The 15,635-nt window shown below is 48.2% G+C and overlaps 1 protein-coding gene across 6 annotated transcripts in view; it reads left to right on the top strand.

Moving 5' to 3' along the window:
• KCNH5 (potassium voltage-gated channel subfamily H member 5) overlaps nucleotides 1–15,635 on the top strand; it is a 277,982-nt gene that overhangs the window by 187,158 nt on the left and 75,189 nt on the right. For all 6 annotated transcript variants that reach the window (XM_053287204.1, XM_053287203.1, XM_053287206.1 and 3 more), the window contains one exon: nucleotides 3,183–3,382. In XM_053287204.1, coding sequence (XP_053143179.1) covers nucleotides 3,183–3,382 — 200 coding nt within the window. The remainder of the gene's footprint in view (nucleotides 1–3,182; nucleotides 3,383–15,635) is intronic.

Below are 15,635 nucleotides of genomic sequence, written 5' to 3'. Positions count from 1 at the left end.
CAGCCCCTAACTCTTGGCCCCAGATGGGGACGCCCATCTTTTCCTGCATCAAAGGACACATCCAGTCCATCCCAAGCAGTGGCGTATCGGGGGGAAACGGCGCCCAGGGTGCCCCCCCCGCCCCCTCGGCCTCCACATACCTGGCGGCGGGCGCGGTGGCGAAGATTCGGCGGCGATCCGGCAGCGGCAATTTGGCGGTGGCGGGCCAGGCGGTGGCGGGTCGCCTGCGGCGTTGGCGATGGCCTGTACTAGTAGCGGGCCGAGCGGCGGTGCGGCGGATCGCCCGCCGAGGACTAGTGCAGAGCGGCGCCGAGCCTGCCTTCTGGCCCGGTGCTGCTTCCCAACTGCGCACCGCCAAATCACCGCCGCACGCCCGCTGCCACACTCGGCGGGCGATCCAGGGGGGTGCGGGGGGAAGCCACTTTTTGCCGCCCCCCATGTGACCCGCCGGGATGGCGCCGGGGGCACGTGCCCCCCCTGCCCCCCCTATCGTTGCGCCTCTGATCCAAAGCAGCTCAGATGAGTATGGCAACCCAGATGGGGATATGATGCGGATCTCCTTCCCCCTATTTTGTGTACACAGACCAAGGCTGCTTCTGTCTGGGAATCTCCTTTTCTGGGTTGGGTCCAAAATTACTCAGAACCTTCCAGAAGCAAGGGCTAGCAGTAGCTGAGGCCAAACTCTCTGAGATGGCATTTAAATGCCCATGCTGTTTGTATGACAAAGTCATAACTATTTGTTTCTGGGCTGCATTCAAGATGTTGGTGTTCACCTTTAGTGCCTAAATGGTTTGGGGCCTAGGTACTCTACGGACTCTCTTCTGCTCTAAGAACTTGCACACATGCTGAGAAATGTGGGTGGGTTATTACTGCAGGTCCCACCCCGTCAGAGACATGGCTCACGGTGACTCGGGTGGATGGGGACTTTTCCAGTGGCCTCTAGGCTTGGAATGCCCTCCTGCTGGAAGTTTGCCAGACTCTCTCATTGGGCAGCTTTTGCAATGCAATAAAGACATTTGTATTTAGGCTGGCATTCCACTGCCGACTGATTATTATTGCTGCTGCTTCTCTTTCTGTGCTGCTTGGTGCTTTTGTATTCCTTTCATTGGTCTTCACTGTTAAATTGTGATTTTTTAAAATTGTGAGGATCTTCTCACGATCCCTGAGAAGAGCCTCTAGGGGGGTTGCGGGAGCCCGCTCTCCCTGCAGATGAGCAGACAGTCCGCTCCGGGTGGCCTCCACAGCCACCCACACGACTGCCGGCTCCATCACGGAGCCGGCTGGGGCTGGGGAGTTCAGGGCCGCGCGGCCCCCGGAAGCTCCAGCGTGCCCTGAGCGAGCGCGAAGGGCATGCTGGAGAGACCCCCGAGCCAGGAGGCTGCTTTTGAGCCTCCCAGTTGGGGGTCTACTCATGAGTTGCCATGTCGTGGAGCTGTGCCGCGGCAACACACAAGTAACAAACCCGGGTTTGCTGAGTGCTTGCTCCACAAACCTGGTTTAAGGGCAGGGATACTGTAGCGGGTTACCCGCTTAGGAACCACCAGGTTCGCAGCCAAGCCTGGTGGTTCACATGATGGGGAAAAATCAGGCTAGCCTCCCTCTCTGTATTTTACAATTCTGCCCCACTTTGAGCCATTAAAGGAACGCGGTATAGAAATTTAATGAGGTCGTTCACACAACCAGGCAGGCGGGGCAGCAAAGGCTGGTCAAACTCACCTTCCCCCCAGATGGTGTCTGCAAAGTTGCTGGGTGCGCTCCCAGACAATCTGCACTGCATGCCTTCAGCGCAGAGCTCTGGAGGCCGGGACAACGTTTCCTGGCCTCTGGATATTCCACAGTGTACCGTGTGACATGTGCGATGCTTTGGGGGATTCTCCTAGGAGAAAGGTGCACTCTAGGGACCTGTCTCTGTGTCTGCTGGGACTAAACATAGCCCCAGCGAACTAATGATCATGGAGCCCGGGCTAAGGTTTTGGTTGAGCTCCAACCTTGGCTAAGAGCCCGGCTACAAAGCAGGGCTAGGCGGCACTGCCCCACCAGGATCAGGCCCAATCCTGGCGGTTCTCACATGCTGGGCATCCCTAGCTTGGGTTATGCCGGTGCGTGCGAACAGCCTCAATAAGTAATAAATACATAGCTTGCTAGAATATTACACGAATTCTTGTATGATATTTCGAAGTTTCCCCTTTGCTGTAAAGTGTGTGCTGTCAAGTCGTTTTCGACTCCTGGTGCCCACAGAGCCCTGTGGTTTTCTTTGGTAGGATACTGGAGGGGTTTACCATTGCCTCCTTCCACACAGTATGAGATGATGCCTTCCTATATCACTGCTGCCCAATATATCTGGGAAACATACCAGCAGGGATTCGAACCGGCAACCTTCTGCTTGTTAGTCAAGCATTTCCCCACCGCGCCACATAAGGTGACTCCCTTTGATGTACGAGCTACTATTTCACCTGTATCTGCTGGCTGGCACTTGGCTTTGCTCTCTCTAGATAACACTAGACTTTGCCCTTCACCAAACGGACTTCACCCCTGGAACTGCCAAGCACCACCCTTTAACTCCCATACTCCAGCCTGAATCCCAAGACCTGAGTCCCAAGAGACCTGTCGACATTAATAAGGACTATCTACAAGTAGCTATAATAGCTAGTCTAGCTAAAAGTAACTTCTCTTGTATGAGTTTGGCTAATCAAGGGGTTCACAAATGGTGAAGACTATTGTGGCTGGGGGAATGGGAGTTGTAGTCCAACAACATCTAGTCTGAGAACCCCTCGGCTAATCCATTGTGTGCTGCTTCTTGAAGGTGGGCAGATTCTTGAAGGTGGGCAGAGGTCTTGTGTGCTGCTTCTTGAAGGTGGGCAGAGGTGGGCAGATTTGGCCCTCCAGTTGTTATTGAACTAGTAGTCCCATCATCCTCAACTACAACTCCCATCCCATTGTAGCTGGGGAAGATGGGAGTTGTAGTTCAACAGCAGCTGGAGGGGCAGATTTGCCCATTCCACTGGAACTAATAACAACAATAACTTTTTTGGGGGTAAGCTGCTCCATAACGAATTGTTCTCTAATGTTAGTGTAACACGTACTTGACTGCACCGGAGATGTCTGATGAAATAACGTGCACTGTTTTTGTAGCTGATGTGAATGCTGCCTCTTTAAAAATTATACTTTTTGCTCTCTTCCAGCTCTCCTTTATGCAACTATTTTTGGAAACGTCACTACCATTTTCCAACAAATGTATGCTAACACCAACCGCTACCATGAGATGTTGAACAACGTCAGAGACTTCTTAAAGTTATACCAAGTCCCAAAAGGCCTTAGTGAACGGGTTATGGATTATATCGTCTCCACGTGGTCAATGTCTAAGGGGATCGACACAGAGAAGGTACGAGCCCCCATATTCTCTTCTTCAACGGTTCCCAACCTTGGGGTTCCAGATGTTGGCTTTTGGCCATTGTGGCTGGGAATGAAGGGAGCTGCAGTCTAACAACATCTGGGGATCCAACATTGGGAACTGCTATTCTACTTGATCCAGACAGCTGATTGGTGGGGTCAGCATTTTTTAACGGGCTTCATATGTGCAGCCCTGATCTGACCACACTAGTTTGAATTGCACCTCTAGGGTGGGATACGTGAAACCAATGGAAGTAAGGTACTGGTACTACTGCACAACTTTCAGTTACAGATATACTAGAAACATGTAGTTGGTTTTTTTGCATTCTAAATGTTTTGTATTGCAAGGTGCCCTAATACTGGACAGCATACATTTCCATGGATTTACAGAATGGGACAGATGCATTTACTCACCCACTCGGAGATTTATCTTCTAGAGATCTTTAACGTCTAGAGAGCTGAACCCCATGACAATACTAAAACATTTAACAAGCTTTCACCCAAAGGTGAATAATAAAGACAAAATAGGAATGGTGTTTTACCTGGGACACTTACCCCAAAATAGGGACTATCACTGGTGAATAAGGACAGCTGGAGCTTAAAGGACTGTTTGGTACAGAACCGGCAACTCTGACTCTTAGGAAGCACTGTTCCTTTAATATTCTGCACCCTCTTTCTTCATTGAATGTTCACTGTAGCTTATCTCTTTTCTACTGATTATAGATGTGTGATGCTTTGGGCCATTTCTTCCTCCATTTTGCTGCTGGTGTTCAGAGATCCATCCATCCATCCATCTCCATCATCCTTCCAGCTATCAGCTGTGATATTCTGACTGTACACAGAAATTGGCTTAGATGGCACACAGAACCACAGTTAAAGCCTGGCTCTGCATGACATCATTCAGTATCAGGAGCGGGTGCTCCCTGTTCCCATATCCACATAAGCCTCTACTTCCAATCTAGGTTAAAATAAGCCAAGACTGGTCATGATATCCAAACTGATCAACCCCAGTCTAATTCTTACCTACTACTTACTTGAAATAAATGACCATCTAACACACTTTAAACCTTGCTTACTTTCTTCAAACCTGTGGTTTATTTCAAGTAAGTACATTACAATAAACTAACCTTGGTGGTTTGTACATAATGACCAATCTTGGTTTATTCTAATCTAGATCAGAAGTACATCAGAACATATCAAGCTGCCTTCTACCCAGTCAAACCATTGGCCCATCTAGCTCAGTATTTGTCTACACAGAGTGGCAGTGGCTCCTTCAAGGTTACAAGCAGGAGTCTTTCTCAGCCCTATCTGGAGATGCCAGGGAGTGAACCACCCCCCCAGTTCAGTCTGTGATTGAACCTCTGAACTGGCCCGGTTCGAGGCCAACTAGTTTGGCAATGAACCATTCGTGCACACCCCTATACAAGAGAAACTCTCCTCCTATGTTCATGTAGGCATGAGAGGGAGGAGCATGTCTCCTGAGGTTTGGGGGCATCATGTAGATCAAGACTTTAATTGAGGTTCTACATGACATCTGCACCAGCCTTTAAACAAATATATTAGCACATTGATGCCTTGTTAACGATTTAATGTAACCAACAATTGCAGTGCAGTATTTCTTCTTGGTGTCTTGAGATCGTGAGCACCGCAATGTTTGCAGCCCCTTGACATTTTAAAATGGAACAGACGGTATTCTTTGCAAAAGGATTTATTGCACTACAGTGTTATTCACTCCAACCTCATATAGTACCGTGCTCCGTTATGAGAAGTTTAATTCCCTTCTCTACCATCCAAATAAGAAAGGGAACAAGAAGGAATTGCTTGTGCCTGCAAAAAAAAAAAGGAAGAAAAAATAGATTCTATATTTAAACCTTGGAAGCAGGTTCCTATGGTGACGAAAAACAATATTGTAGAAGAATTTGAGGGTTTAAAAATAACTCCCGACCAATACGTCAGGGGGGAAAGTGTGTCTTAGAATAATTTGTATGTACATGAGCAAATTGTGTGGAGTAGCAGCTAGATTGTCAGGCTTGGACTAAAGACACCAGGGTTCGAATCACCACTCAGAAATGAACCTCACTGGGTGGCTATGAGTGAGCCACTGTCTCACATACAGTGCCTATGCTGCTGTGAACATGAAAAAAATCAGTGTAGTTGTACGTGATCACTGTTGCACAGCTGCCTAAAAGTGAACACGTGCAGCTGCAGGGCATTACAGCCATTATTTCCAGACACTCAGGGGAGCAGAACTGCTTTGGCAGTAGTGAGCATGAATGGTCCACTTTGCTAAGCAGAGTCCACCCTGATTTGCATCTGGATGGGAGACTATGTGAGAGAGTGCTTCTTGCTTTAAGCAGGGGTTCCCAGCCTTGGGTCCCCAGATGTTGTTGGACTACAACTGCCACCCTTTGGCCACTGTAGCTGGGGATGATGGCAGTTGTAGTCCAACAGCATCTGGGCACCCAAGGTTAGGAACCTCTGCTGTAAGATATTGGCCTTAGTGGATGGGGCCGTAGTTCAGTGGCAGAGCATTTGCTTGCCTGCCGAAGGTCCCAGGTTCAATCCCTGGAAGCATCTCCAGGTAGGGCTGAGAAAGACTCTTGCCTGAAACCTTGGAGAGCTGCTGCCTGTCAGTGTAGACAGTACTGAGCTAGATGGGCCAAGGGTCTGACTCAGTCTAAGACAGCTTCCTATGTTCCTAACTATGCTGATATTTATTTTAAATGCATGCAGTCGAGCAGGCAATGCAGAAACTGCCTGTGGGAAGCTGTGCTGTATGTGGGCCATTGTCTCTTAGTCTAACTTCCCTTTGTCAAAAGGTGGCATTATTTCCAGGGGGCATTCTAGGGGGGAAATGGCTGTGGGCAGCCAGCAAGTCCTGGAAGGACTGCCACCAGTAAGCTGCGCCAGTTTCACTGCTTGCACCTGGGGAAGTGAAAATGGGTGTGCGTGTGTGTGCTTTTGGCTCTGCACGAATCGTTATACATATCTTCCACCCTCAGAGCAATGCATATGCCCCACACCCCGTTTAAAACTCAAAGCACCCCAAGGTAGGCCAGTTGAAGCAATGGCAACTGACCCAAGATCACATGGGTCCAAGGACTGGAGTCCATGTTCCTCCAGTCAGATTCTTGTGGGGGTTTTTTTTGGTTAATCTATTCCTTGATCCAGGCCAGCTTTTTAATGGGGATTTCCTTGTATTCCAGTCCTGGAGGGGAGGCAGGGCTAACCAACAGCCAGCAGCAAGAGCACTGAAAAGCTGTCAGCACTTGCCTCTCTGTAAAGTAAAGTGTGCCATCAAGTCGATTTCAACTCCTGGCGCCCACAGAGCCCTGGGGTTTTCTTTGGTAGAATACCGGAGGGGTTTAAACTATTAATATTCCTGATTCCACTCCACTGCCTTGTCCTTGCACACCACAACTCTAACCCTTGGAGTCTACAAGTCTGACCACTACACCACACTTCCTCTCAGCACAGTGACACACCTGAAGTTGCCCTCCAGGATTTTCTCAACGGGGAGCTGCTGCTAATCCAGGCTTCTTGGCAATTTTCCATGCAGGGCCTACTGTGTAACATGCACGCCTTAAGAAGCTGTAACGCCTAAGTAGGCATTGCAGGGGTTTTTTTTTAAAGTGTGTACGTGACACAGCATAAAAAATGGATAATGTCCAAAGCAGCCTGCAGAAAAGCAGGCCTGAGCCAAAATGGCACTCTTTGAATAAGATATCTTAAGTGGTCAGAGGGATATTTATAGCAATGCTCAGATACAGTAAACCACTCGTCTTGGCTGCAAACTACTTCGTTTTAACCGAAACACTCTTGACAACAAGTGAAAAATTAATAGGTTGCATCTCTTACTATGGGAAAATGGATCATCACACAGAGAACTGCAAACAACACTCCCTTAGCCAACAGTTTCAATTAAGGTAGCACACTCTTAGTGGTAAAATGTAAACCCTAATATATATTCCCCCTCCTCCACATGGACTTCTTGAGGCTCTCCACATGAGCAGTGTGGAGAGCCAAAGAAGGTTAGATGGGGAGAATGGGCTTGCTAATCCAGGGCTTGGCCCGCTCTCCCCACACACGAGTTCTCCGGCTGCCCACAGGATTACTGGCTGCGTCATGGAGCTGGTAGGAGGCAGCGGGGATTGGGGGCTGCCTGGTCCCCAGAAGTCCCTGAATGCTCTGCACAAATGCACGGGGCATTCTGGGGAGACCCCCCAGGCCAGAAGGCTTGTTGTAGCCTCCTGAGCAAGGGTCTCCTTGTGAGTTGCCACAGCACAGAGCTGTACTGTGGCAACTCACGGGGGTTAGCGGTGCACTCGCTCCACAAACCTCGTTTAAGGGTGGGGGCATTTACAGAGCATTTACAGGCATTTGCTGCTGGGAGCTGCGCAGTTCCCATTGCAGCACACGAGCAGCAGGGACCGGGCTGGGCTCTCTTAGCCTGGTTCCTGCTGCTTGTGAGAATAGCCTCCTTCATTACTTGTGGGCTTGGGTGATGATATTAGCCACTGATGAAATCCGGGGTTGTGTAATCTTGAGTTCAGTCCAAAGATAGGCAAAGCCACATGCAACGGAGACGTCTAGGGACATAGGACGCTGCCTTATACCAAGTCAGAACATTGCTCCACCTAGCTCAGTATTTTCTACCCTGACTGGCAGCTCTCCAAGGTTTCAGGCGGGGCTCCTGCGACTTGACTTTGGGAAGCTCAGGGTGTGCATTCACATATCAGCCAGATTGACCCCGAAGTCCGTGCCATATTTCAGAGAGCTCTTCACACACGATTCGGGTTTCCCCCTCTGCATTGGAACCTAGCTCGATTTATGTCTGCAGTTAAAAACAAAAAACAAAAAATCACAACTCTTCGCGCTGGAATATCTGTTATGCCCCAAACTCACAGTGCAGCCTCCCGGTAAAGCCTGCTGTCTGAAAAGCCTCCTGGAGATGCTGCCAGGGAGTGAACCTGGGAACTTCTGCACATAAAGCGGATGCCCTGCCACTGAGCTACGCCCCCATCCCTGCTACACCCCTGCTAGCTTGGGTGAAGCCGCATGCAGTGGGGACATCTGCATCCTTTTGCTTTGTCCCACTGCAGAAACTGAAGCAATAAAATCTTTAAACATGTTTGTAGGGACTGCCTAGCTCACACCCAAAGCCAGCTCACCACAGCTCTGGCAGCAAGCTGTGATGCATTATACATACACAGTGTATTTTTTTTGGGGGGGGGGGGTCGAAAACACTTTCAGTTGGGTATTCTATTCTTTATATATGCAGGTACAGAAATGCCTCTCTCTAGCAGGAAAGAAATAACATAGGAGGCAATGCCCACAGTAGATGAGACATTCCAATCAAGCAAACAAGGCAGGGAACCAAATAGTGAAGTCATTCTCACATTATGGATGGGGGGAAAGGCATGATCATGGCCACGTTCCCCCACATGGCCACCAGCAGGGGCGTATCTAGGGGTAGGGCAGGCAGGGCACGTGCTGTGGGCGCCACTTGAAGGGGGGTGCCATTTTGTAAAATTAATTTTTTAAAAAAAAATGGCTGCCAAAAACAAAATGGCCACCATGCATGCTCAAATGGCCTCTGTGAGGCCCTAGGTCATGCCAGGCCTTGCAGAAGTCATTTGAGCATGCGCGGTGGCCATTTTGTTTTCAGTGGCCATTTAAAAAAAGATTTTTAAAAATGGCCACTGCACATGCTCAAATGGTCCCTGCAAGGCCCTAGAGGCCAGTGGGGGGAGGAGGAACCTTTGCAAACCCCCCAGCCTTTAGGAAGCCCCCCGAAGGGGCTACAGGTGAAATAATAATTATATATATTATAAATCACTGTACACATATTCAGATTGGCACTATGTACAGAGAATCAGGGCTTGTGAATACTGAGCTGATGCTTATGAGCTAGGATTGTATTCATTTGCTCTTACTTTGCTTCTTGTGATAAGTGAGTTAAATGTGATGTCTTGCTAATATGGCTATTAATGGCGAATTTGTCTTTGAATCAGTGTGAAATCCTTAATATTAAGGCCCACTGGGAGTTTCTTGCTCTCTTTCTCTCATTTTAACTGTCTTTCTGAAAGACTAGAATATATTCCAAGCAGTGACACAGTTTACTCTGCATATCCTTTAATTATTTACAGAGTATCTGGGAAAAGTCAAATTCTCCATTTATTTTTAAAACTTATGTAATGGTGATGCTACAATACATAGTAGAGAATTAGACAGGCACTTCTGTTTAGTTTTCCAAGTATACCTCCACATAGTATTTGGGTATTTCATGAGCCCCAGCATACTGAAATTTGTAGTTTTCCAGCATCTTTTGGTCTGGCTAAGTCCACTGCTAAATAGTTTTTGAAAGATTAAAAGATTAACGAGCCTGACTTGTATTTTTCAGCTGATATTATGGTAAAGTAATCTGAAAGATGGGTGTCAGATGCTTGGACAGGGGGCGCAATTTCAGTGTTTGCCCTAGGCACTATTTTCCCTAGATACGCCTCTGGCCGCCAGTGATCCTGCAGCCTCCCTGCTTGCCTGCCCACACAGTCGCCATTGCAGTGAGTGGCATGGCAATCTGGAGGCTGGGGAAATGAAGTCTGGCCTCCAGGTATCCCACAATGCACCGCATGTTCAGTGTAGTGCATTGTGGAAACACTTGAGGGCGGGTTGTCCTTCTCCCAGGCTCTATTGTTTAAATGGCTGCAAGCAGCCCCAAAGGAGCAGCCCGGCTGACCACATGACCGGGAACTAAAAAGCCCGGGCTACCCAGCCGAGGATCACTGGGATTGGTCCCGATACTAGCAGTCAGGGACGCACTTAGGTGATTTTGGCATCCAAACCAGCCCTTCGTCAAGCCCCCCCTCACAAGGCCCCCGAAACCTACTTTTGGGGGGCTTCCTGCGGCGAACCTACGTGGTTGATTTTCTGAAGCTGCCACGCAGTCGAGGGGTGGTTGCGGGGGGTGGGGGAGGTGAGCCGAGCAGTCGACCTCCTCCTCCTGTGACATCACAGGCTGGTGACGATCTTCCTCTGAACTGCGCAGGCATGCCTCGCAGTTCACCACAGCCACTGGGATGAGAGGATGTGCCCAGCGGTTGCTCCCCTCACTGCTGGTGCTGCCACCACAGTGGGGGGAGGAGGGGGTCGAGTGCTCAGCCAACCACCCCCCCTGCAACCACCCTGTGGCTTTGATTTAAAAAATCCAAAAAGCACCACATAGCTTCACCACAGCAGGCCGTTGGAGGCCATGGACCTTGGAGGCCATGGACCGGGGCCCCAAGGTCCGGGGGTTAGAGCGCCTCTGCCAGCAGTTCTCATAAGCAGTTCTACCTGTGTTGAGCTGCACTTAGCCCAGGTAGAGCTGGTTGTGTGAATGACCTCATTGTATATAAAGTGAAACTGCAGATTTCAGAGACTGGGGGTGGGTCACTGACATAATGTGCAGTCAAATGTGGGCAGCTGGAGCACCGACGGAGCTGCCGCACGTGTGTCCACCCTGCCAACAGTGCTGCTGTGCTCCGTCTTAACGTTGCACAAATGCAGTTGTGTGATGCAACACGCATTGGGAAGAATGGGCATCATGTCGCACCATGGTTATTGCACTTCTTTAAGATGGAGCGGAATAGCCCTGTTCTACAACCTCATTGGTTCAACTGACGCACATACAGTACCATGGACAGTACCGCTTTTGACTGTGCAGCATGTCAGCAGCTCACTGTTAAATTAAGCACCCATACACAAAGTTCGTGACTATTTTAAGAGCATTTGTTGTGGTTACTTTTTAATAGCTCATCATCGTGATCGGAATGTTATTCACACCTTACTTATTTTAAAGCACAGATGGTGCCATCAGTGGACACACCTTACATAATGGTTCATCACAAATCATTAGTCAATGTGTGGGACTCAGTAAATTGTCCAGAAATCAAGGCCGAGTTCCCACAAAGGAGAGGGCAACCCTGTATCTGGAAGGTACCACTTTATACTGCAGGTGGCAGCTTACATGATGGAATGCTCTCCCATGGGCGGGGGGATTCCTACAGTGATAAAAACTAGAATGTCAGAGCGGAGGCTAGTACCTTCCTTCCTGATGGGCTAATTTTCTGGATGCAGAGGACTCTTTCAAATGGAAGAATACTCACAGAGGTGAGGCCCACCTGCAGTCTGAAGTGGTAAGAACATAAGAACAACCCTGCTGGATCAGGTCCAAGGCCCATCTAGTCCAGCATCCTGTTTCTCACAGTGGCCCACCAGATGCCGCTGGAAGCCTACAGGCAGGATTTGAGGGCATGGCCTCTCTCCTGCTGTTACTCCCTTGCAACTGGTTCTTGGAGGCATCTTGCCTTTGAGGCTGGAGGTGGCCCACAGCCCTCCAACTAGTAGCCGATGATAGACCTCTCCTCCATGAAGTCATCCAAACCCATCTTTAAGCCATCCAGGTTGTTGGCTGTCACCACATCTTATGGCAGAGAATTCTACAAGTTGATTATGTGTTGTGTGAAAAAGTACTTCCATTTGTTGGTCCTAAATTTCCTGGCAATTAACTTCATGAGGTGGGCAGTGCTACCTTCTTAAGTGGTGCCACTTTTGTATGTAGGCATATCTACATTAGCAATATTTGTTTGATTATTTGCCACCTGATATATGTATCTCTAGTCACCTTAAGTGGCACAGCGGGGAAATGCTTGACTAACAAGCAGAAGGTTGTCAGTTCGAATCCCCGCTGGTACTATATCGGGCAGCAGTGATACAGGAAGATACTGAAAGGCATCATCTCATACTGCACAGGAGGAGGCAATGGTAAACCCTTCCTGTATTATACCAAAGAAAACCTCTGTGGACTCCAGGAGTTGAAATTGACTCGACGGCACACTTTACCTTTAGGCTGTGTGCATAATCCAAAATACAACAAATATAGAACAGAATAAACACAATTAAAACAATTTCACAGAATAAAGCAATTAAAACAATTTCATAGAATAAAAACAGGTGTGGCTTAAGGGTCCTTTAAAAAGCAGTCCGAGATGGAAAAGCTCTTATTTTGACAAGGAGCGTATTCCAAAGCCCTGGGGCAGCCACAGAGAAGGCCTTGACCCAATTTGGCACAAACAACAGTGATGCCAGTTTAGACCAAACCAATCATACAAAAGACAGGCATATTTAGTAGGGCTGAGCACTGAATCAGAACAGTAATCTTTGTTGCAATCAATAATTGTGATTGTGATTGTAATCACAATAATTGTGATGCAAGCCATATCAGGGCATTTTTCACTTGAAATGATTCTGCAATATCGGAACTTTTTTGCAATTACAGAAATGATTCTCTAAAATCGGCAATAGATTTTGTGCAATCCCGCATTGTCTTTGCCTAGTTAGCAGGGGTTATATGGCAGCTGCCTATGTTCCTATAATGATGTCTGCTTCCTGTCCTGGCGAATTAAACTGGAGCCATCAATGGTGCCGTTGCATTTGTGCAATAGCTGATTTTAGTGAAACGGTGCTCTTGCTCAACCTCATGAGCAGTACATTACACTGCGTCTGCAGTGTTGTGCAGTGTGTCAGCTCCAATGTTCCTGTTCTATGAGAGGAGAAAGATCTTTTCTCCGGGCATTTTTTAACACCATGCAACCTTTTGTAAATCTCTGCCACGTCTCATCTCCCTCCATCCCATTATGACACTCATAATGTACTCCTGCTTTCCTCTGTGGCTTTTTAGCTCTGCCATTTGTTGCTTTCACGCTCACTGTGAAATATGCTGGGCATTTTCAAGTGTCATTCCATCTTTAGCCCACTTTTGCAGCCATTCTGGCATGCACATCTATGGCTTGGGTTACCATTATTTAATGAGGAGCATTGTTCCTGTCCCACTAAATGTGTCTTCCCTCTCTGGGCACCAGGGTTAACTTTGCACATTTTGTTAGCAGAAAACTAATTAGGCTCTGTTCGCCAACCCAGGGCTCAGAGGTTGTTCAGTAAACTGCAGAAATGGCTGTGGCATTTACAGTGGAGGCATAATAGCTTTCTCTTTCTCTCTCCTGCATTCTCTCTCTCAAAACCTTTTTGGGCTCATTACCCAGTCAAATGTTTCAAAGCTGGGGGGGGGCGGGATTGCTGTTGGAAAGTTAGATTAATTACTGTACCTTGGGTCAATGCTTGCAAAACAAAGCATTTTGATGGTCAAAGCTTTCTGTAATTTGCAGATCAACAGCCAGACACAGGTCCCTGCTGAGTCGGTGGGAGGTGTGTGTGTGTGTGTGTCTGGTGGGGGGGGGGAGTCCAAGGGGTGAGGCAAGGCACTGGAAGGGTAAAGTAGGGTTGCCATGCCAACTCTAACTGGCTATTTCTGGAGATCCCCCCCCCGCCCAATGTTGGTGAAGCGTCAAGCCATTACAATCCCCCGGGTTTCTTTCAGTAGTCACCTGGAGATTGATTCTGATTCCTAGAGAATCTAGCCCAGACCAGTCTTGAAAGATTGGCAACCCTATAAATCTGAGCCCTATTTGGACACGTCAAATAGTATTCCAATATTTTTCATAGTGGCAAGCCATTAACATCTTCAGGATCGCGTTAAATAAATCTGTGAACCACCTAGAGCCTTTGGAGCCAGGCGGTATATAAACACAATAAATAAATAAAATACTCACCTGGAGATTGATGCCAGTTCCTCAAGACTCCAGTCCAGTCCAGGAGGTTTGGCAAGCCTATCATCTGCCCTGTCTGCTGGAGCTCGACCTTGGACCTGATCCAGCAGAGCTGTTCTTATGCTCTTATAAGGGGCTTAGACAAGTTCATGGAGGAGGACAGGTCTATCAATGGCTAGGGATGTGCACAGAACCGGTTCGAAGAACCAGCAGTTCCTCCAGTTCGAAGGCGGTGGGGGTCTCCCTTTAAGAACTTAACCCTCCCGCCGCTTTCCCCCCTCGGCATCCGTGTTTCTTAATGCCCATTGGGGTGGCAGTGTACCTCCCTGCTGTGCGTCGGCGACTTCCGGTCATATTCGGAAGACGAGGGCAACGGGGTGGCAGAGAAGTATGTTGCCGCCCCAATGGGCATTAAGAAATACGGATGCCTGTGGGGGGAGGGGAGCGGTGGGAGGGCTAGGTGCACCCTCCCCCGCTCTTAAGGGGAGACCCCTGCCACCTTCAAGCCTCTCTGCCACTGTTTCATGCACATCCCTATCAATGGCTACTAGTCTAGTGGCTATAGGCTACTACCAGCCTAAGAGGCACGATGCCTCTCAATACCTGTTGCAGGGGAGCAACAGCAGGAGAGAGGGCATGCACTGCACAGACCTCTTGCCTGTGGGCTTCTCAGAAGCATCTGGTGGGCCACTGTGGGAAACCGGATGCTGGACTGGATGGGCCTTGGTCCTGATCCAGCAGCGCTGTTCTTATGTTCTTATGGACATACCAAATAATATCCCAATATTTTCCACACTATCGGCTATTAAAATCTCCTCCAATAGGCTCATGGAGATTGATGCCTATTTCTGGAGACTGCAGGTTTGGCAACCCTGGTTTGTGTCAGGGAGCAGCAGCCACCAACTAAAGCACTTTGCTGAGACATTTTGCTTTGTTGCTCCAACCCAATAAACAGTCCTTGCCTGGAAGTTCTTATGGGGGCGTCAGGCTTTGCACATGAGTCACCTCAGCCTGTTATTCATTTAGACCTCACTTTTCTATTCATAGTCCAGAAAGAGCTTGTGACATTAGGCCCATCCACATGTTACATTCAACTCTTGTACAACAAATGCACAGTGTACACAGGTACAGTCATTCACATGTTACGTTGAACTCAGGTACAGAAGTACACGTCTGATCTTTCCCATGTTTTTGAAGAGCCCGTATCCAAGTTCCCTTTAAAAATGAACCCAGGTACAGTCATTCACATAAACATGTGTGCAGACATCTATACACTCGTACAACATAATGTCTGAATTAGTGAAGGGCTAGTGAAGGGCTAGTGAAGCATTCAGTTGCTCAAAGAATCAGCCAATAAAAATACAGGTGAAACTCGGAAAATTAGAATATCGTGCAAAAGTCCATTAATTTCAGTAATGCAAATTAAAAGGTGAAACTGATATGTAAGACAGACGCATTACATGCAAAGCGAGATAAGTCAAGCCTTAATTTGTTATAATTGTGATAATCATGGCGTACAGCTCATGAAAACCCCAAATCCACAATCCCAGAAAATTAGAATATTACATGGAACCAAGAAGACAAGGATTGAAGAATAGA

The sequence above is a fragment of the Hemicordylus capensis genome, chromosome 1 (assembly GCF_027244095.1).
Source record: "Hemicordylus capensis ecotype Gifberg chromosome 1, rHemCap1.1.pri, whole genome shotgun sequence".
In the NCBI taxonomy this organism is placed as follows: domain Eukaryota; kingdom Metazoa; phylum Chordata; class Lepidosauria; order Squamata; family Cordylidae; genus Hemicordylus; species Hemicordylus capensis.
Note: the sequence above shows the minus strand (reverse complement) of the source record. Positions and strands in the feature narration are given on the sequence as shown.